This window comes from Arachis duranensis, chromosome 5 (assembly GCF_000817695.3).
Source record: "Arachis duranensis cultivar V14167 chromosome 5, aradu.V14167.gnm2.J7QH, whole genome shotgun sequence".
Lineage (NCBI taxonomy): Eukaryota > Viridiplantae > Streptophyta > Magnoliopsida > Fabales > Fabaceae > Arachis > Arachis duranensis.
The window spans coordinates 82,700,466-82,723,678 of NC_029776.3; the positions used below are offsets into that span (position 1 = coordinate 82,700,466).

Here is a 23,213-nt window from a genome sequence, read left to right on the forward strand (position 1 = left end):
CAAATTTAATTATTCTTCTATTGTGAATTTAGTTATTTTAATACGGTAGATTTGATAATTCTATTAATTAATTATTTATTTAAAAATATGAAAATTAAGAAAAATATATATAATAAATATAAAAGATTAATTTAATGACTGTTTTATTATAATGTAGTATTTTGATAAATCTGACCGTATAAATTAACATAAAATAAATTTTTTATATTTCATTTGAAAAAAGTAATTAATAAATCTAACTTATTCTTTTTATTATTTTCTTAATTTTTAAATAAAAAATTTTGTATATTTATTACCGTTTTAATATTTTCAAAAAATAACATATATCAATGAACTTAATAGAAAGAAAGATTACGAAAAGATAATCTTAGAAAAACCAGTCAATATAAAGAGATGCATGAAAAATAAAGTAATATTGTAAAATAAATAAATAAATAATATAAATAAAAAATAAAAAAATATAAATAAAAAATTTTAATATTAGTATTTATTAATATTGTTATCTCAATATAACAGTGATAATCTATATATTATTTGATAATTTTCTTTTATATGTTAAAATGTACATATATAAAGAGAAATATTTTTATTGGTCTTGTGTGTGTCTATTGTTTCAGATTATGTTCCCTATTTATATATGCACAAAGTTAACTTTTTCAAATTTTGGAAAATTTGTACCATCTATTATTAAAGATTTGAACCCCTTAAATGATTTTGATTGGAGAAATAAGTTATGGGTGTTTAATTGATAGTCATATATATTACAACAGTGTCTTTAAATCTTTATTATAAATATGTTTCATTAAAATTTTATTAAAAAAATTCGATAAAAAAAAGTTTGTGAAGAAAAAAAGAGTACAATCTTTTTTATAATGAGAATTGTTTCGTTAAGAATCTTATAAAAAAAACTTAATAGGGATAAAAATCTGACCAAGGAAAAAAGAGTATAGTCTCTCCTTCTTGTCGACATTATTTAATATCTCGAATTCGACGCATCATAATCTGACGGACTAATCTTTTAAAGGAGGATTTTAGAAATAACTTTGTAAATAAATCTGTCAGATTATCGCTTGAGCGGATCTGTTATACATTAATTATTCCTTGATTTTGAAGGTCATGAGTGAAGAATAATTTAAGAAAAACATGCTTTGTTCTATCATCTTTGATGTATCCATCCTTAAGTTGAGTAATGCATGCTTTATTAACTTCAAACAGAATAGTTTGAGCTATTTTTCTATCAGTCAGTCCACATGATAATAGAATATATTGGATTAAACTCCTGAATCAGAAACACTTACGACTTGCTTCATGTATCACTACAGAGGAATATGTTTATTCATAATCTATACCGGACTTTTGTAAAAAATCTTAGGCACAAGTCGAGTTTGTAGTATCTAATAGATTTTATATCTTCTGGTGTACGGACTACAAGTCTAAACACTTCACATTTTGCACGTGAGTCTAACTCAACCTTCATGACTTCTTCCCATTTTGACCAATCATTCTTTTGTCAACATTCTTAGACTGTTCTTGATTCAAGATCCTTACTTTCATGCATAATGTGTAATGCCACATTATATGCAAATATTTCATTGATAATTATTTTATTTCAATTCCATTTTTCTCCTGTAAAGACATAATTTATTAAGATCTCATTATTTTCACAATTTTCAAGTACGTGAACATCTTCTGACGTTAAAATTATATCATAATTTTGGATATACTTAATGGTGTCTTTTGTATGTCTTTATCTTTTTCAACAACAGTACCATTTGTCTTGGTAATATCAAATGCCTCTCTTCTTTTTCGATATTTTTTATTGTTAGAACCAATTGGTCTACCATACTTTTGGCGTGTACATGTTTTATTAGTTATTTGTGCAACTAGAACATCTATTTGAATTGGAATATTTTTAGCTCGTATGTAGGATTTGGTTGTCCCCTTTGTATAAAAAAAATGAATTAGACAATTCATTTGCTATTCTTTGTAAATCTTTTAAAGTCTAGATCACATTATCCTACTCGTAAGTCTAGATTCATTAAGGATGATGCATTTTAATTAAGTTCTTTCTTAAGTGGCTTATTCTCTCCCTAATGTTGGAAACATTGATTTATTAAAATGACAATTTGTAAATCAGGTTTTAAACATATCTGCTACTTGTATCTCAAGATACCTTACTATAGAGAGAAAATCATATCCCCATAAATTTTTAATTTTCTTTGGGATCCCATTTTGGTGCAATTAAGGTGGGACAATTGGGACATACATCGCACATCCAAATATTCTCAAATAATGAAAAATATTTGACTGTTGGAAAAAAGCTAATTGCAGGAAAGAGAATTGATGGTAACTTGTTGGTTTCAAACGAACAAATGCTGCAGTATGTAAAATCGCATACTCTCAAACAGAAATAGGGAGATTTGTTCTCATAAGTAAGGGTTTAACAATTAATTGGAGGGTTTAATAAGTGATTCTATTAATCTATTTTGTGTGTGAATATGAGCTACTAGATGTTCAACACTTATTTTGTTTGTCATACAATAAGCATCAAAGATTTGAGAAGTGAATTCACCAGCATTATAAAGGCGAATTGCTTTGGATTTTCTGAGAAATGTTGTTTTAATCGAATAATTTGAGCAAGTAATCTCGTAAACGCCAGGTTGCCAGAAGACAATAAGCATACATGTGACCATCTCGATGATGCGTCTATTAAAACCATAAAATATGATCATAAAGTATCTAAATGATCTACGCGGTGATGAATTGATCCACGTATATCTTCTTGAATTATTTCTAGAAATTAAGGAAACTCAAATTTAATTTTTAGACCAATTCTATGGTGTCTATCAATTGTTACCTAACTTTTTCCTAACTTACCTTTTGTGGTAAATTTTGAATTTTTAAAAATAATTTATTTTTATATCTTTTAAATTAAATATTAATCTTTAATCTTTTTTAGTAAATAGACACCACTTTTTAGGCACCATAGCATTCATCTAATTTTTATTGGTGATGACCTTACAATTAACTTTTTCTAAGAATATGCAGCAAAACAGAATTCATTAGATTGAAGAACTCTGTGACTCTTTAGTGAATGTTCATGTGAGTTTTTAATAATTTTTCACATCATGGTTGTTATAAGATGACCCAATTGATCATATCAAATCATAAATTTATTTAGGCTAGTAAATTTTTTATTTATAATGATATGTGATTCAATTGTACTAATTTTAGTATAATATAATCCAGATAAAAGTGAGGGTAACTTTTCTAATATAACATTTTTCATTTGAATCATGAGTTGTGATATATAAGTGCTCATGATTTTTCTCATTCATTATTTCAATATGATATCCATTTTGGCGAATATCTTTAAAACTCAATAAGTTTCTTAGAGACTTAGTAGATAATAGTGCGTTATTTATTATGAAATTTTTTTCTCCAAAAAATAAATTATAGCACTTCCAAAACCTTCTATCACATTACCTTAGCTAATAATTATATTAACATATTTTTCTGTTAGTACAAGATGAGTAAAATATATATTTCTTTTAAGGATGATATGTGAACTTATATTATCCACAAGATAAATATTTTTATTACATGTCCTTGCTATTTTTTCTAAAAACAAATAATAATAATAATAATAATAATAATAATAATAATAATAATAATAATAATAATAATAATATAAGATAAATAAAGATACATGTACAGTAAAATTATATTTTTGATTGGAACAATTTATCTAAGTAACACCGTGTATAAAAACAGTATTATATACTAAAAATTTTATTATTATTATTATTATTATTATTATTATTATCTACTTAATATACTAAAATAGGGTTTTCTCCCGACTACTAAAGGTGACATGTCGATCTTTCATGCCTCTGTTTTCTCTCCAAAACGAATACTTTTTTTTTCTATTTTGAATTATACTAATTTAGAAACATATCTTCATTATAATTGTATCAAATCAAAATTTAATACATTATTAAAAAATTACCTTAATAGTAGGTAATTTACATATTTATTTTTGTTTTACTAAAGTCTATATATAGTGTTTTTCTGTGGTACATTAATCTAAATTTGAGAGTCAATTCATAATTTTATATTTAGTATTTTTTTTATTACTTCATAGAATAAGAATATATTCTTCGTTTTTTATTGAAGTTGATCCTTTTAAGGTACAATTTATAAATTTTTCTAATATTTTTTATATACCCATTCTATTATATTATTCTTTTGATAATTTTTTATTTGTTGTTACTCTAAGTTATTCTTATCGTCTAATGTTCCAATTCGATTGTCTTTTGCCACAATCATTTACAATGCATCACATCCATGAAATACCTCATCGAGTTGTCTTCACTGATTCGGGTTCCAACTACATGGATGTAAGCGTTCAAAGAAGAGGCAATAGTCTCTACTTTACCGAAGGATTGTTAGATCTACTCACCTATTATGACCAACCCAATGGAATGTGGTTAAAGTTGGATTTCTTAGGAGGAGCTCGATTTTTTATTGAGGAATTGCATCCACGGAACTTTATAGGGCAAGTTCAAGTTCCACCCCCTCCATGTTTTTTACGTCTGTCCGAAAATCTTCGAAGTGGAGCACATAATGAAATTGAGTTCCCTCAGTTTCAGTTCAGTTTTGCTAAATTCGTGACAAATTCAGATATGCAATTTCAACGATTGGTAATATATTTAAATTTTCTTAGTTTAAGTTGTTCATTATTAGAATAATTTTTTTAACATATTTTGATTTTTTTTCAGAAATTATCAGCTTTCTTTGGCATTCATGCAATGCCATTGAGGGGAATAAAAGTTAGTTTGGTTTCTCGATGTGACAATTCTATATCTTGCCGCATTGCATGGATAGCGGATGATGAAGCTTATCTAACAAGAGGATGGTCTGATTTTGTACGAATTCTAAATATTGAAACTTACAATGTTATTTCAGTTGGTTGTCATTACAAGAATGGTTCTATACTATATGTGACTAAGGACTAGAATAGGTTCAATATTGTTTAGGTAATTTGGTTTTTCTATTAGTATTTGATTAAATTATAATTATAAAATTTTAAATTATTGCCTCAATTTATATATTACGATTATTTTTTGTGAATTTGCTATTTTTAAATAATTTAATAAAATGAAGTAGTGTCAGATATTATTAAGTTTATTTTAATCTTTTATTTCTTTATTTGTATTTTCATTATATTTGACAAAAAATGAACCTACACATATATTAAATTGTTGACCTAAAGACAATTTATTTGCCAATAAAAACAAATTTTATTTATAATTAGAATAAAATTTATTTGCCAATAATCGGTGGATAAAATTGAAATTACACCCAATAATTATTTAATAATTGATTTAAAAATTAATGCAAAAAATAATTATTAATAATAGTATTATTAATTGGGTAAATAATATAATTTCAAATTATTACTTGAAATATAAATAATATATGGAAATCTATTGAGTAAATAAATGATTTTGCACCTTAATAATTTGACAATTATTATTCAATTAACCAGTTAATTGAATTAGTAATAACAATTTTTAGTTTCAAATTTTGTATATTAAGTAGTTATTAAAAACTGGGTAATAACGATTTACACGAAAAATTCATTGATAAATTCAATTAATCATATAGAAAATAATATACTAACAATTTTAGTATATTATTTATGGCAAGCAAAATTATTTCCTCAGATTTTCTATTAAAATTGAAATTAGTAATAGTTTAAAAAAAAGTTTATTAATAAAATTACTAATAGTCACAACACATGATATATATTTTCTATATATTATTTAAAAAATATAATAAAACATGAATAATGAATGAGTATGTTATTTCTTCGACTAGCTAATTAATGCAAAATCGAGTACCCTTTTTTATTCGATTGATGTCATATTCTGTTTTGTGAAAGTTTCAATCACCTTAATTAAATTCTGTGTTTGTGCCTTAACTTATACAGGTAGTAATATGTTACATATTATTTGGTATATCTAAGTAGTTATTTTCCATAGCGGAAATGTAAAAAATCATATTAAGGTTTATTGCCAAATAATTAGTGGATGAATAATAGTAGATTATATTATTTTGGAAAAGTATTTTCATTATAATTATATCAAATCAATATTTAATTATGATAAAATATGTTAATTATAATTACATCATAGAATTATAATAATTACGATATTTATGTTATATATTTTAATCATTTATGTACTTAAATAATTAGAAATCAAAATATAACTTATAATTACCCGTGCCAATGCAAGATTAAATAAGATATATAATAACATAAATGATTTGTTACTTATACTGATTAAATACAACAAATACATATTAATTTAGTTAAAAAAATCACTGTCTCCTATGTTTTTTATTTTTTTTAATTCATTAAATCCAATCAATTATAATAAATTAATTATAGTAATTAATTAATTCAATCAATGATTTTCTAATTTATTTTTTGAATTCAATAAATCAAATAAAATTAATTATACTAATTATTTGTATTGACTAATTGATTTGATTAATTCTTATAAATATTTTTATTTAATTTATTTTATTTATTTAAATATAACTAATTAATTATTTAATTTTATTAGGATAAATATCAAATTCTATTTCTAATATAAAAATACAAAATTTTATTCATTCCATTTTTATTTTACCACTATAAAAGACCATATAGCTACAAGAAAATATTATCCATTTACCAATTACTCTTTCATTGGGTAATTTTTACAACAATTCTTTTTCTTCATATGAGGCGTCGTCACAAGAAGGCAACTATCATGGATACAAATCAGCACACACTCTTCAACTCCCGTGCTCATCATTCAGAGCAATATATGATATGTTATCCATTAAGCATTTATAGACCATGGTGTTATCATGTTTGCATAAATAAATAAAAAATCCATAATTAATCTTAAGTTATTTATCTATTTGTGTGGTATATTGTAGTGTACGTAAATGTCTCGTTTTTTATAATATTATGGTAACGAGCATTCTATTTTTTTCCTATTTCTTATTTCAGGTTTGATTTTTCTAATCATTATTATCTATTTTTCATGCTATTCTTAACAATATAATAATTATAAAATTAGGGGAAAATACATTATCTTCTGACGACTTTGGTGTCATTGATCTAGCTATAATTAATATTGCTTCAATCTTACTCTACTAATATTTCTATAACTGTATAATTTTATTTTGATGTCATGTGTTTGTGCCTTAACTTATACAGGTAGTAATATGTTACATATTATTTGGTATATTTAAATAGTTATTTCCCATAGTGGAGATGTAAAAAATCTTATTAAGGTTTATTGCCAAATAATTAGTGGATGAATAATAGTAGATTATATTATTTTGGAAAAGTATTTTCATTATAATTATATCAAATCAATATTTAATTATGATAAAATATGTTAATTATAATTATATCATAGAATTATAATAATTACGATATTTATGTTATATATTTTAATCATTTATGTACGTAAATAATTAGAAATCAAAATATAACTTATAATTACCCGTGTCATGTAAGATTAAATAAGATATATAATAACATAGATAATTTGTTACTTATGCTGATTAAATACAATAAATATATATTAATTTAGTTAAAAAAATTACTGTCTTCTATGTTTTTCTATTTTTTTTAATTCGTTAAATCCAATCAATTATAATAAATTAATTATATCAACTAATTAATTCAATTAATTATTTTTTAATTTATTTTTTGAATTCAATAAATCAAATAAAATTAATTATACTAATTATTTGTATTGACTAATTGATTTGATTAATTCTTAAAAATATTTTTATTTAATTTATTTTATTTATTTAAATATAACTAATTAATTATTTAATTTTATTAAGATAAATATCAAATTCTATTTCTAATATAAAAATACAAAATTTTATTCATTCTATTTTTATTTTACCACTATAAAAGACTATATATGCTAGAAAAAAATATCATTTATTTACCAATTACTCTTTCATTGGGTAGCTTTTACAACAATTTTTTTTCTTCCTATGAGGCGCCGTCACAAGAAGGCAACTATCATGAACACAAATCAGCACACACTCTTCAACTCCCGTGCTCATCATTTAGAGCAATATATGATATGTTATCCATTAAGCATTTATAGACCATGGTGTTATCATGTTTACATAAATAAATAAAAAATTCATAATTAAGCTTAAGTCATTTATCTATTTGTGTGGTATATTGTAGTGTGAAATTACTTTTAATTTGTGTTGTGCAATGATATTATGGTTTAATTTAAGCTTTTATTTTAAAATTGTGTTATGATTTTATCTCATCCTTTTTTCTTAGATATTAAGTTGATGTATTTTTATTTATTATTATTGAAGCAGATGTGATATAAAATTTGTAAAAAGAAAAAAAGCTTACATTCAATTTATTTTATTGTAGTCTTCTATTCTTCTATTTTTTTTATTCTTTTATTCATTTTTTTAAATATCATATAATTTATACCAATTAATTTATTATAATTCATTATATCAATTAGTTTAATTTATTAATTTATAATATACATGATAAAATAGATCATTTGTTACTTATACGTTTTTTTTCTAAAATCTAAATCTGAATAATTATATTTTCAGTTTTTTTATGAATAAAATATTATTAATAATGAATAATAATTAACCATTCATACTTTTAATTAAAGTGTTTGGATGATTTTTATATTTACTAATATTAATTATTGATTTTTTTCATAAATAAATTATATTATAATTTTATGTTAGTTCATAATTGATTAATGATTAATGTTTATAAAGCTATGTTACTCTAAATTTTATATTTTATAAATATTTTATTTAAATATAATTTTTTAACATAAAAATGTATTATTTTTAATAATACCATAATTTTATCTTTTTTAATTATTCTAAATGAATATTTTATCAAATACCAATTAAAGCTATTCTTCCATTTGCTTTTACTAATATATTTTCTAACAATTATATAAAATTAAAATCGTATTAATGAATTTAATATTAAAGTTAATTTGGCTTTTTATTATTTAGAGTGTTTTTCAATTAATAACTTTATACTCTTTACTTTTTTTTTAGTTTTATTTTGAATTTTAATTTAGTACTCAAAAGTAGTGAAATTCCATCGATACTAAAATAAAGTTACAAAATGGTCCATAGGGTAGAATAAGTAAAATAATGTGATACCCACATTGCATCATTCAAATGAAACAACTTAGGATCTAAAATGTTTATCTTTCTCTTTCTTCGCCGTCTATTATATTATCTATCCTATCATATAAAAATTGAATTTTTATCTTTAATGATAGAATCAACGTAGCATGCTTATGTATTATTTTGTTTAACTCATTAAAGTCAATTCATTATGATGAATTAATTATATCAACTAATTTATTTGAATATATATTTAAGTATCACATAATTTAAAATTATGTATATTAATTATTTGATTTAATTTTTATGATATATAAATTTAAGGAATAAATTAAAATAAGATAATTTATTAAATACAACAAATATAAATTAATTTAGTTAAAAATTTACTATTTTCTAATCTTCTATACATAAAAATGACAAAATAAAATTATAAAAATAATCTTTTTATCACTTTTGCTATTTTAATTTTATTTTCTTTGCTTTTTTTATGTATAATTTTATTTTATATTAACTTTATTTATTTAATAATAAAATATACTCATATTAATTCTATCATATAATAATATATTTTTCTCCTATATTAATCAAAGAATTTCAATAGTTATCAACTACATCTAATAAAATGACTGAGAAGTGAGAACTACGAGAAGTTAAACCCAGGTTCAAAATGCTGAAACAAAGAAAAGAAAACAAAAATAGTGGATATATGATTAGAGAAAAATGTATAATAATGACAACATATACTAAAACTGGATTTTTTCTCCAACTAATAAAAGTGAGATGTTAATTCCTCATGAATTTATTTTTTCTCTAAAATGAAATCACTATTTTCTTTTCTAAATTTATTTAAAAAATATCTTTATTATAATTATATTACAATATTATAATTAGCATTTAATGAATAATGCATAATTATAATAATTTAGAAAAATAAAATAAAGTCCAGTAATTTATCTTCCGACTGCACACGTGTATAGAATAATTTTTAAGAAGGAGTCATGTATAGTAAATACGGTCGATAATTGTAAAACTGTATACTAATATTGATATAATATTATTTTAGGTATATGTTTTGCAGGCATCAAAGAAAAGTGTTGAGTTATTTTTTAGTAGATTTAAATTATTCATTGTTTATTAGAGAATTTTGTGCATTAGAATTCTCTAATAATTTATTATTTATTTTGAGCTAATTTTGATATGTTCTTATTTGACAGTAAAACAACATATAAAAATTTGTTGGTGGGTCTAAGTATTATTAAGTTATTTATGATCACATTGAGTATATATGTTTGATTTATTGAAGAAAGTAGATTACTAAAACCAATTAATAACTATTTAGAATTAATATATTTAACACTACTTAAGAAAAAACAAATAATACATAACATGTTATAATTTTTATTAATCAAATTATAATTTAAATTAATCTTAACAAAATAATATAAAATTATAATTTTAATCTTATCAAGAGCATGGCACGGGTTAATATACTTGAAAATTACTGCACGATGAATGTGGTATATAGAGAAGTTTTTGAGAGCCTATAATAAAAAGGTAATAACAAAATGTCTTATTAAATCTATTTATTTATTAAAATTTATTACTATCACTTAAAAAAATTTAGAAATTCTAGAAACTAATAGATAAAGTCTTATTGTATTATTAAAATTTATTACTATCACTTAAAAAATTTAGAAATTCTAGGAACTAATAGATGAATTCTTATTATACATTAATAGTTTGAAAATATTAAAATTATCATTAAAATTCGTATAATTTTATATACAAACATTGATACGGTGTTGTTTCATGTATATATTTTGCAGGTATCAAAGGATAGCATTAAATTGTTATTCAGTAGGTTTAAATTATTTATTGTTTATTACAAAACTTTCTGCATTAAGATTCTCTATTAATTTGTTTTTCATTTTGAGCTGATTTTAATATTTTTTTTACTTCACAGTATACCAATATATAAAATTTTATTGGTAGATTTAAGTATTACTAGATTATTTATGGTCATATTGAGTATATATGTCTGATTTATTAAAAAATAGATTAAATAACTATTTTATAGTTAATACAATTAACACTATATTAAAAAAAGAAAAACAACGCATACAAGTTATTTTTTTATTAATTAAATTATTATAATTAAAATAAAATTTAATATAACAACTTAAAATTATAATTTCAATCTTATCACGTGCATGGCACGGGTGATTAAACTTGTTATTATTATTATTGAACTTGACCAATTTAGTAATTTTAAAATTCTTAAACATAAATAATAATATTCTATTGAACACAATAATATTTTATTAAATATTATTTTTATGTATCATACTTAAAATTCAAATACAAAAAAAATAATAAGAAGTTTCTTATATTATTTATTAACATTTATACTTAATGAATCCAAATATTAAATTTTTTATTATTAATTAAATGATCAATATTTTTTGTTTAGGATCTTTAAAGAAATCAAATAATTCATAATGAGTGGTATAATTTTCAGCAACATTTTTTAAAAATAAAATTTGTTTCTTTTTTTGTCATCATCAACTAAGTGATTTGAGGTACGACACATACGTGATTAATGACTCTTTTCACTACAATAGAAATATTCATTCTCTATTAATTTATTTTGTCCATTATGTATTTTTTTATTCTACTTCTTGTAAGATCTTTTCTTGTAAAATTAAATTTTTTTCCTTCATAATTTTTCTTATTATCAAAGCCTTGCCATTTATTTTTTTTGGGGTTATAATTTGCCATATTTACTTCAGAAAATGAAACGGACCAGCTAGGCGCACTTCATGATTTTTTAAAAGTAATTCATTATTTCGTTTAGCAACAAAAAAGTAAGAAATTAATTCAGAATATTTTTTAAATTATTTTTTTCGATACTGCTGCTACAAAAAATATTTGAAGCATAAAAAGTCAAAATTTTTTTTCTAATATATCATTATTAATTTTTTTATATAATTTATTCATGAAATAATTTAAAATATTATTAAATTATATTTATTTATGAATTTAAAATTTTGTAGATGAAATATGTCCATTTATACTGAATTAAACCAAATTTCACTGATAATTATGATATTCCTTCGCTAAATAAAAAGTGAGCTCATGGATTTTCTTTTCTCAGAGAGCCTTATATTTCTCTCAGATAAACTTAATTCTCCATAATCAAAGAATACTCATAATACCAGCAAAAAGAAGAGTTCATGGCGCCCCTTTCAAGAGAGATTGGAAGGTCAAAATCTCTATCTACCAATGAAATAGAGATTTATGGAAGAAGTCTAAGCCAAATGTAGGATCAATGTTTTTTCATTCTCAGGTCACAGCCACTTAGTCACGAACCATATAGACCTAAAATGTTATTTAAATTCAGAACATTATAATTTAAATTAAATTCTAAATAATTATTTTATCGTATCAATTATACTTTTTTAGTAATATAAATATTATGAAATCATTACATAATTTTTATAATATAAAATAATATGTGCATGAAAAATAATCTTTTTTAATATATTTGTATTTACTTTAAACTATATTTAAATCAATAAATTAATTACGTAATATTATAGTTGATATATATATTATACTCTTTTAATTTTTGGACTTTTAGTTGTTATAAATAAATACAATTTTATTTCTCTTTCTAGTATTATTTTTAATATTTTTAATAGGACAATTTACATAAATAAATTGTTACACCTTTAAAATTACGCATATGCATTGTTTCCAAAATGAAGACGCAAATACATTGTTTCATATATTTATAGAAACCGCTACTGACATAAACACTGAATTCGCTACTGCTAGAGCCTGTCGCGGTTTCTGTTTGTTTGGGGTTGGTCATAAGCTGCTACTGCCAATAGCGGTTTATGTGAATTGGGACACGTGTGTAAACCGTTGGAGGCAGCAGCGGTTTATGTTGCTGAGAGAGAAAGAAATGAGTATACATTTTTTGCAATCATATAATTTATAATTTATACAGATAAAAGTGAAGTAATTTTAAAAAAATGTATGCTTTAGTGAATTTTTAACTAAAAATAAATTATTTTATCATTCATGAGTTTTAGAAGGGATGAAGATAAAAAAAAATTAGTCTTAGTTTATATATTTTAGTATTCTGTAAATACTCACTCTTTGATTTGCTATTTAGTCTCATTTTAATAATAAATATAAATAAAAAATTATTACATGCATATTTATATTTTTTATTTTATTCATCAAAATTAGGATGCTATTACTATTATTTATCTAATCAATCAACTATAAAATACAAATAGTTTTTATTTTTTGGTATAAGACAACAAAGTTGCACAAATAAAAAAAATTTATTTAGCTAGAACCTCAAATGCAAATCACTACCAAAAAACACAACCTCATGTTCCAAACTCTCCGAATCTCCTTTGAATGGTTGATATAAATAAAAAAAATGAAGTGATTTTTTAAGAATAAATACAAATAAAAAAATTATTACATACATATTTATATTTTTTAAATTATATTGTGAAATGATAAATTAATTTTTTTTTATCTAAAAAAATTATAAAACAAAAATTAATGGTATATACTATTTAAATAATATCATAAATAATTAATGGTATATACTATTTAAAATGAGACTAAATAGCAAATCAAAAAGTGAGTACTCACATAATACTAAAATATATAAACTAAGACTAATTTTCTTTTTTTTTTTTCATTCTTTCTAAAACTCATGAAAGATAAAATAATTTATTTTTAGTAAAAAATTCACTAAAGCATACATTTTTTCTTTAAAAATTACTTCATTTTTTATCTATATAAATTATATGATTGCAAAAAATATATACTCGTTTCTTTTTCTCTCAAGGTAAACCACTACTGCTTCCAGCGGTTTACACACGTGTTCCAATTCACATAAACAAAAATTGCGGTTAACAACAGCGGATTCTGTGTTTATGTAACCAGTAGCGGTTTCTATAGATATATGAAACAATGTATTTACGTCTTTATTTTGAAAACAATGTATTTACGTAATTTTAAAGGTGTAACAATTTATTTATGTAAATTGCCCTTTTTAATATCCCCTGTGTAAAGCTCTTTTGTAAAGAAAATGTATTCTTGCAATTAGAAGAAAAACTACAAAATAACATTAGTATAATAAGTGGTTACATTTGTTTTACAAATGGAAACAAAGTAGTTATTATGTCCAATTGAACTTGGCCAAAAATCTATGCTCAAGAAATATTAAAAACTACATTAAAATTTGGGAAGCACAAAAAACAATATCAATGAGAAATTGAGAATACTCTTTGGTGCGTATGTGTGTGGTTTTGTTTTTATTTTTTTAAAGACAAGAATACTCTTTTGTGTTAAAATAAATATAAAGTAATTTTAAATTATTTAATATAATATTTTCTAATAAAATTATTTAATCTAATTTTAGAAATATATTAATAAATGCTATAATATATACAAATATTCTTAAAAATCCACATGAATGAAGCTCAAAACGAAGTAGATAACTAGAATAACGTAATGCATAACATTCTTGTTGTGCTATGGCCAATTGGAAAACAAAAAGTAACATGGAAGTATCAGTTTCTATACTAAAACATCAATCTTAATTCTTAAGAACTAGCAACCTTCTTAAAGAATTAAGAAAGTAGAGGAACGTCCGTCATCGGCCCTGTGCAAAGCAGAAGAAAAGTCTAAAAGTTATAACATTTTGTTATTATATTGCATTATTGCGTAGTGAAGATGGCATGACAAGTTTCATGTATGAAGCATTAGTATTAACTATTAAGGCTCAAAGAGAACAAGATGAAGTGCTACTATTTAAGTGTACAGTTAGACTACAAATACAATTTTAAATGAATCTTTAAACTTTAAAGTGCTAGTTTTGTTTCTTGCCATACAATTTTGTAAGCATTTAGTAAAGGACAATCAAGAAACACTGCTGGATGAATTTTTTTTTTTTTCCTTTTCAATGACTTTTCTTTTTTTGAAAAATGCATAATTTTAATAAATATTTACTTTTGAAATTCAGAAATTGTGCATTCTTTTTTTCAATTTATCATTGTTAACACCATCGTATTTACTTTAAAGTTTAAACTATATTTAAATCATCGAATCAGTTGCTTAGATACCATAGTTGAAATATTATACTCTTTTAATTTTGAGTAAAATATCACTTTTGTCTCCACGTTAAGAGTAAGTCCCAAAGTTGTCCCTAACGTTTTAATCGTCCTATTTAAGTCCTTAACGTTTCAAAATTGGCTCAATGTTATTCTGCCGTTAGGAATCCGTTAACAGAATTGACGGTGGGAAAAAATTGAGACAATTTTAAAACGTTATGGACTTAAATAGAACGAAAATGTTGAGAACAAAAACAATATATTAAAATAAATTTTAATTTTATCCTTCAATAATATCAATTTTTTACTGTACAATCAGTTCAAATAAAGAACTAAGAGGTTATATTGATATATTCAAACAATTTTCTGCACAAATTCTTGAAAAGCATTCTCTCCTTTGTGCGTAGAGAGGCAACCCACAAACAATTCCATGGTTGTAGCATCTGCTGCAAAACCTTTGTCTTTCATAATCTGAAAATATTTTATTGACTTCAGAACAGCATTTCGTCGTAGTAATCCTTGGATGAAGATGTTATATGTACAGCTATCTGGCAAGCAGCCATGCTCTTCCATATTCTTCAGCAACTCTTCAGCATCAATCAGAAGTCCTTCCCCACATAGCCCTTGGATCATTATTGTATAAGTATATACATCAGGTTTCAAGCCTTTTGCTGGCAGACAAGAGAAGAGTTCTAGTGCATCATTTAGTTTTCCGGCATGGCACATCCCACGGAGCACCACACTGTAAGTTACAATATTAAGATCCAAATTATTCTTCTCCATTTCTCTAAATAATGATATTGCATCAGAAGACAAATGACATTTGAATAGGCCATCCAATATAATGGCACAGCTGAATACATCAGGATATTGACCAAATTTGTGCATTGTAAAAAACAATTCTTTAGCAGTTAATGGTTTACCCACTTTGCAAAATCCATAGATAAGGGTATTCCAAGTCACAACGTCCAGATTTAAACCATTATTAATCATTTCATCCAAGAGATAAATAGCCTTATTAATCCTTTTGATTTTGCACCACCCATGGATTAATGAAGTATAAGTGTTGACGTCTGGTAGGCATCCCTTGTGAACCATCAAAACAAATACTTTCATGGCCTCCTCCATTTGATTTTGGAAACAATAACCAGCAATCATTGAGTTATAGGTGACAACAGTAGGCTCCTCTCCCATTCGAACCATTTGACCGAGTATGGCTCTAGCACTTAAAATCTTTCCCTCTTTACAAAGAGCATCCACTAAAATATTAAAAGTATGCGTATCCGGCATAATTCCCTTTTGTTTCCTCTTGCTCAGTAAAGACGCAGCCTCCTGCCATCTGCTGAAAGTACATAGTCCATGAATCAAGCAATTGTAAGTGATAGTATCGGGTTGAAGACCTTTTGTTATCATTTCGGAGAATAGACTCAAAGCCTCAGATAGCAGCCCATCCTTGCAAAGACTATCCACAATTGCGGTATAACCCGCAACATCAACACTTTGTTTGCAGTTTCCTGTTTCCGTGTTCCTTAGAATGGCACAATCCATTTATAATTGCTCCAAATGTGTGGCCGTTGGGTTGATATCCCAAGTAATCCATGTGGTCAAGAAACCAAATAGCATAATCCACATTGCCTTCAATTAACAATGGTGTTAAATGTGACCACGTCGGGCTCCAAGCCGAACTTGAACATCATCCCCACCGCAGAGAAAGCAAAGGGTGTGTGATTCAAACGACACAGACAATTGACAACAATATTGAGTGTATAGATATCAGATTTGAGTCGTAAGGAGAACAAGTGTTTGATTAAAGAAATGGCAGCTGTGTAAAGCTTCATCTTAACAATGGAGCTAAACAATAAGGTAAAGTCCTTCACAGATGGCAAAGGGTTCATGGAAACCATCTTGTGAAAGAGATGCAAAGCAGAGTCAAGGTTTTGGAGATTCCTAATAGAATATAGGAGATGGTGTCTGTCCTTGATGGCATCAATATCAGTGGTATAAGAGAGAGTAATGGGAAAAAGGAAAGGTTTGGGATGAGAAAGATTACGAAATCCGAAAGGAGCGCAGAGAAGCTCTTGTTGATGAACGCAACATCATTGATGAGTGAAGAACGCAGTGCGAAGAACACCCTAGAGTTCCGCAAAACTCACATAGGAATATTCTACTAAAACATGTAATAAATCTTCTCCCTTCTTTGTTGACTGAACCATCCGAATTCAATTTTTATGAAGGATGAATCAGAAAATACCATCGGATAAGCATTTTCTCAAAGATCCCAACTTTTTTTTTACTCGAACAAATTTAGGGATTTTCTCTTCTTAAAGAGTCTTATTTCTTTCTAAGATAAAACTTGTTTTCCATACCCAAAGAGTACTCATAATGCAAAGAGAAAAAAACTATAATACCTCTTTTAAGAGGGATTAGGATGTCAAAATCTCCATTAACCAGTGAGAAGAGAGATTTATAGAAGTCTAAGCCAAATTTAGTGTCAATGCTCTTCCACCTTTGGGTGGCAAAAAGGGTGGGAGTGGACCGGGCTATTGATGGGTTTGTAATTTGGCTCGTTTTCGGGGATTTTTTTTCAGAAATAAAATGAAAGAAATTTATATTTTTTTAAATACCATTTTTAAATTTTAATTCTCTAAATACAATCTTTTTTTTTGTTTAAAGCAAGTTTGCCGCAACCCTGACGAACTTTATAAAAATTATAGAGTTTGTCTTACTCTCGTCGAACTCCCTTCAAATTTTTTTAATTCACGTTTTTAATCCATTATCATCATCTCCAAATAGTATATAGATCTACAAATAGTATATAGGAGTACACAAAAATACACAAACAATAAACATGACTTCTTTAAAAAAAATAATTATAAATTAAAATAAATAAGTCATATTTAATAATGGCAACAATTATCGTCGTCTCCAGAAATACACCGCTACACTGGAATAAGCTATATTTAACAAGGATTTTTTTAATTATAAGTCGTATTTTATTTTGAAAAAATTTTAATTAAAAAAATCCTGGTTAAATATCACTTATTTCGGTGTACTTGTGTATTTCTGAAGACGATGATAATAGTTGTCATTATTAAATATAGCTTATTTTTTAATTTATAATTAAAAAAACGGGCCTGCTACACATACAAGTTTACAAGCTTACAAATTGGTCCAGCCCAAATAGAACTCACGCGCATGAAGAGAGATAACATGGCGCGTCAAAATCACGTAAATATACAAATCGTTCTTTGAAACCTCCATCAAAACACCATCAAACTCTCCGTAAAGAATCTAAAGAAAAAACAAAGCAACAATACTCAACGTAAGTTCATTAAGATTCCTGTATATTTTACTTTTCTTCTACGTCGTTCTTCTAGGGTTTGCTATTATTCTTACTTTTTTGTTACACTGTTCTAAGTTCTACGTCGTTCTTCTAAGTTCTACGTCGTTCTACGTTGTTGTTCTAAGTTCTCCTGTTATTGTTGTTGATTTTTGGGGGTTTATTCCGTAGATTGGGGGGTGTATACTGCTTAAACTTGTAATGTGGCTTGATATTGAAGCATGGTTGAGTGATATCTGACTAATATCTATATGGATGTATCTGAATAATATCTATGGGTGTATCTCACTGTTATCAATGGGTGTATCTTGCTGATATCTTTGGGTGTATCTGACTCGTATATATGGGTGTATCTTACTGTTATCAATGGGTGTATCTTATTGTTATTAATGGGTGTATCTGACTCATATATATGGGTGTATCTTACTGATATCTTTCGGTGTATTTTTCGTTTCAGAGAAAATGGCAACAAGAAACCAAACAAAAGACCTTAAGTGTGCCACACATCTCCTGAGTGATAAGTTTAGAAACATGACTGAGGAGAAGAAGGCGATTGTGAGAGATCTCGGATTCGGTGGGTTGATGCACATCCCACCACTAAGGGTGGATCACCAACTCTTAAGGGAGCTGGCAAACAACTTCAAACTTGGGGAGAACAGACTGAAGACAGGATATGGTTCTTTCCAAATAACACAAAAAAAATAGGTCATGCGCTTGGCATCAATGCAACAGGTAACTAGCTTAAAATTATAGGTGTATATTAAGTTGTTGCTTGTGTGTATTTAAGTTGATGCTTGGGTGAATTTGAACCGACTTGGATACTTTGTTGTCTTCCTTTTTGTAGGAGATCTATTTCCTGAGAAAGTTGAGTATAAGAAACTTTCTGATGATGACAAAATAATTTATAGAAGATTCCAGGGTAAGACCCTCAAAAGTCTTACCGATGAAATGATGGAAATCGGCGTTGGCAACGAAGAGGAACGCCTGATGTTCAAGAGGATATTCATCCTCTACATACAGATGGCGTTCCTTTTGCCAACGACAATAAACAAAATATCGCCCGTGCACCTGGCCCCAATTTTTAAGATGGACGGCATATCGGAGAGAAACTGGGGGGATGTTTTGACCTTCATGGTTAATGGCATCACAGACTACCAAGAGAAGAAGAAGAAGGCAATTAATGGCTGCCTCTTCGCCCTGATGATAATCTACTTTCATCTTTCAAAAAACAAAGGCAAGAACAGGGCTGAAAGACCACCAAAGTTTTGGATTGCCAACTGGACTAAGGAGCAGTTGGTGGAAAGAATGACTGCAGAAAGAGAGAAAATTTTGGTAAGTAAACATAATAAGTTGGGTGTATTTTATTTACCTGAATGCTGCTAATTAAAATATCTCATGTTTCAGGGGATTGTGAAGATGGCAGAGACAAGAGAAAAAATGAAAAAAAAGAAAAAAAGAAAAAAACAAGAAATAAAAAAAAAACAAAAAAAGGAAGGCGAGTCCAACATCGTCTTCGGAGACAGAAACTACTGACAGTGACACTTCTACCTCTGAGTCTGAGGCTCAAGAAGACTCAGAGGATTCAGGAAGAAAACACCCCAGCAAAAAGGAGAAAAAGTAAGTACCATACTTGGGTGTAATTTCTTTTTCGAGTTGGGTGTATTTTGTTTGATCACGTTGGGTGTATGTAGTTTATTAAGCAGGGTGTGTTTCATTTGCTGCGTTGGGTGTATATTGTATATTCAGTTGGGTGTATCTCATGAATTCATTTGGTGTATTTTTAGTATGTTCTAAATGATGATTGTTTGCCTTCCAGAATGGACTCCAGAAAAAGAAAGCAGAGGCAAGAGGAGTCAGATTCTGATTCAGAATCTGAATCTGAACCAAGTGATGAGTAATGTCCTGAAATTATTACTCAAATTAACCAGGAGCAAGCCACGTCGGAAATCCACTATTGGAGAAACCCTCTTTTCAAGGGATGTTATAGGATAGGATTTACATTACAACATTGTCATCTTTTGTTAATTTATAGGGCTTATTTGAAAAAAAAAAAAAAAAAAAAGAAAAAAACAAAAACAACACCAAAAAAGTAAGCATTTCTTTGGATAATATTCTGTGATAAAATTAATTTTTTTTATTTCTGATTGGTACTCTTTTTTTTCCACCCAGAACACAACAAAAAAAGAAAAAAGTTGTTGTGGAGGATTCACCTCGTGAAGAATATCAATACTTTGACGGGTACAGTACCTCATAAGCTATATTACGGTCTATCATCGTAATTATTTTTGTTAACATCTTATTTTATGAATGTAGTGAGAGATATAAAATATCAAGTGACGAACTCGATGAATGGCTAAGGGAAAATGTTGATAAATCTGCTGCAGAGGGGTATGTCTTGCTGGGCTGTGTATTTGAGATTTTGGTGTGTTTTGTTTGGTAATAATTGTATCTTGTTTCGCAGGGAGAACCAAGTTGACCTACGATCGACAGAAGGTCGCTATGTGTCTTCTAAAACGTAAGAAGCTTTATTATTTAATAAAATCTTGTTATCATGATTTGGATGTATTTTGTAGAACCATTTGGGTGTATTTTGTGGATCAAGTTGGGTGTATGTTGTTTACTAAGTTGGGATATTTCGTTTGTTTTGTTGGGTGTATATTGTCCATTCGGTTGGTTGTATCTTGTGCATTCATTTGGGTGTATTTTATACCTGTATCTTATTTTGTCTGAATAACATAAAATCTGTTTAGACTACCGGCTGTGAACTTGGGAAGTGATGATCCTTCCTCTCAAGGACGCACAGAACAGAGTAGTGTAAACCAGCTGTCACGGAGCATGTAATTTCTCTTTCAAATAACCGTTACTTTTGTTCTTCTATTACCTTCTACTTCTAATTCTGTATATATTTTTTTTAGAAAAAAAGCCCTTTATTATTTTATTCAAGAAAAAAAAGGCAGCAAAAAAAGCAAAAACTGCAAGTATGTAAGTTCTCAAAAAACAAAGCCTGTCTTCTTTTTTAATTGTTCGGGTGTATTTTTTGATCTTCTTTGGGTGTATTTTAGGTTGAGTCCGACTGATTCGAATATGATGGTTGTGAGGGAACAAACACCGTCGGAAGCGCTTGCAGTGTGAGTTTTCCAAGAATATTTCAACCTTATAACCTTATTATTTTCAAATACATTGTTAACCTTTCATTTTTCTTCTTGTTTAGAGTCCCGATCCAGGTTTTTGTGTCGGCATCCCAAACAACCACTGAGACAGATTTTGAACCAACCCCTATGCTACGGATTGAAGGGACTACAGAAACGTAAGAAATAGTATTGGGTGTATATTTGTTTAGAGTTTGGGTGTATATTTGCTAACAGTTTGGGTATATATTGTTCCTGATCAATTTTTTTTACACCATGATTAATTTTGTGTAACTGTGCAGCACTCCTGAACCCCCCAAACAACTTCAAGAAACCACACCACGCTTCCCCCAGCTCCAACTAAAATGTAAGTTCATCAAACTAAAATCAATCTTTGCTTATCATCCGTATATTCTTATTCTTACTCTTATTCTTAAACATCATGACGCAGTCATCCAGCCGCAGAAGATGCTGCTGCCCTGTTGATGATGGCACGGACAGCAACCTATATTCCTAAAACAGATCCAGGGATGCCATCATTTAGCCTTGGATTGACTGATTCAAGCCAGGAGGGGGCGTCAACGCAGGAGACAGAAAGGGAAAAATCTCCAAAAACTGCAAATTTGCTAGAACAATTAGACAATTTGGTCCAAAAATTAGCAAGTAGTGCGGCGAAGGGAAAAATGAAAGTCCACAAATTTAGAGGGAGACTGGGGGAGAAAGTTCTGCAAACTTTGAAACTCCTGGGGGAATAAATCAAATTCCAGATAATATGAAACAAAAGTGCTACATCTGGGGGACGAGACTGAAGGAAGACGCAGATGGCAATACTAACGAGTATGAGGAGATGTGCACTCTGATTGGCCAAGGAGAATACATTTTGATAAGAATGCACCCTGCATCCCTCCAGGCAAAAAGTGATATAGAATCTCAGGTAATATTAGAATAACATTAATATTTTTACACCAAAGTCAACTGCAATGTTTATTAATGTAAAATTAATTTCGGCATATATTTCTAGATTGTATCTGCCATCTGCCTCATCCTCAACCAGGAAAATGAAAAGAGGTTTCAGGAACAAATATACTGTCTCCCCCCGATATTGTGGTAAGTGTTACTTCTACGAACTTTGGGTGTATTTTCTGTATTGATTTGGGTGTATTTTTTAGGTTCGATTGGGTGTAAGTTGTGTATTTTCAGTATTTCATTTCTTGTTTCGCAATTCTTGCAGAGCATGGCACTTTTGGATCACCCAAAGGGGGAATTCATATCACCGAAAACGAAAAAGGAATTCAGTGTGGAAGCCTGCCCGAGTTTCATTCCCTTCATAGATAGAAAAAAATTAACTTCGCATCCATATGTAAGTTTTCGTTTGCT

The 23,213-nt window shown here is 26.9% G+C and overlaps 1 protein-coding gene across 1 annotated transcript; it reads right to left on the reverse strand.

The window, feature by feature from the left end:
* Positions 1-15,689: 15,689 nt before the first annotated feature.
* Positions 15,690-17,272, reverse strand: LOC107489853 (putative pentatricopeptide repeat-containing protein At1g12700, mitochondrial). The gene is made up of 2 exons (XM_052261769.1): positions 17,015-17,272; positions 15,690-16,901 (listed from the first exon to the last, which is right to left on the reverse strand). Exons 1-2 carry the CDS (start codon positions 17,270-17,272, stop codon positions 15,723-15,725), a joined length of 1,437 nt encoding a protein of 478 aa, XP_052117729.1. The 3' UTR covers positions 15,690-15,722.
* Between the last annotated feature and the right edge of the window lie 5,941 nt (positions 17,273-23,213).

What these genes read in the sequence shown, in the direction of transcription:
- LOC107489853 (XM_052261769.1), bottom strand. Translation starts at nt 17,272, where the DNA reads ATGGTTTCCATGAACCCTTTGCCATCTGTGAAGGACTTTACCTTATTG. An exon ending in TGGTCACATTTAACACCATT is followed by an intron (nt 16,902 to 17,014) that starts GTTAATTGAAGG and finishes GATTGTGCCATT; the next exon opens with CTAAGGAACACGGAAACAGG.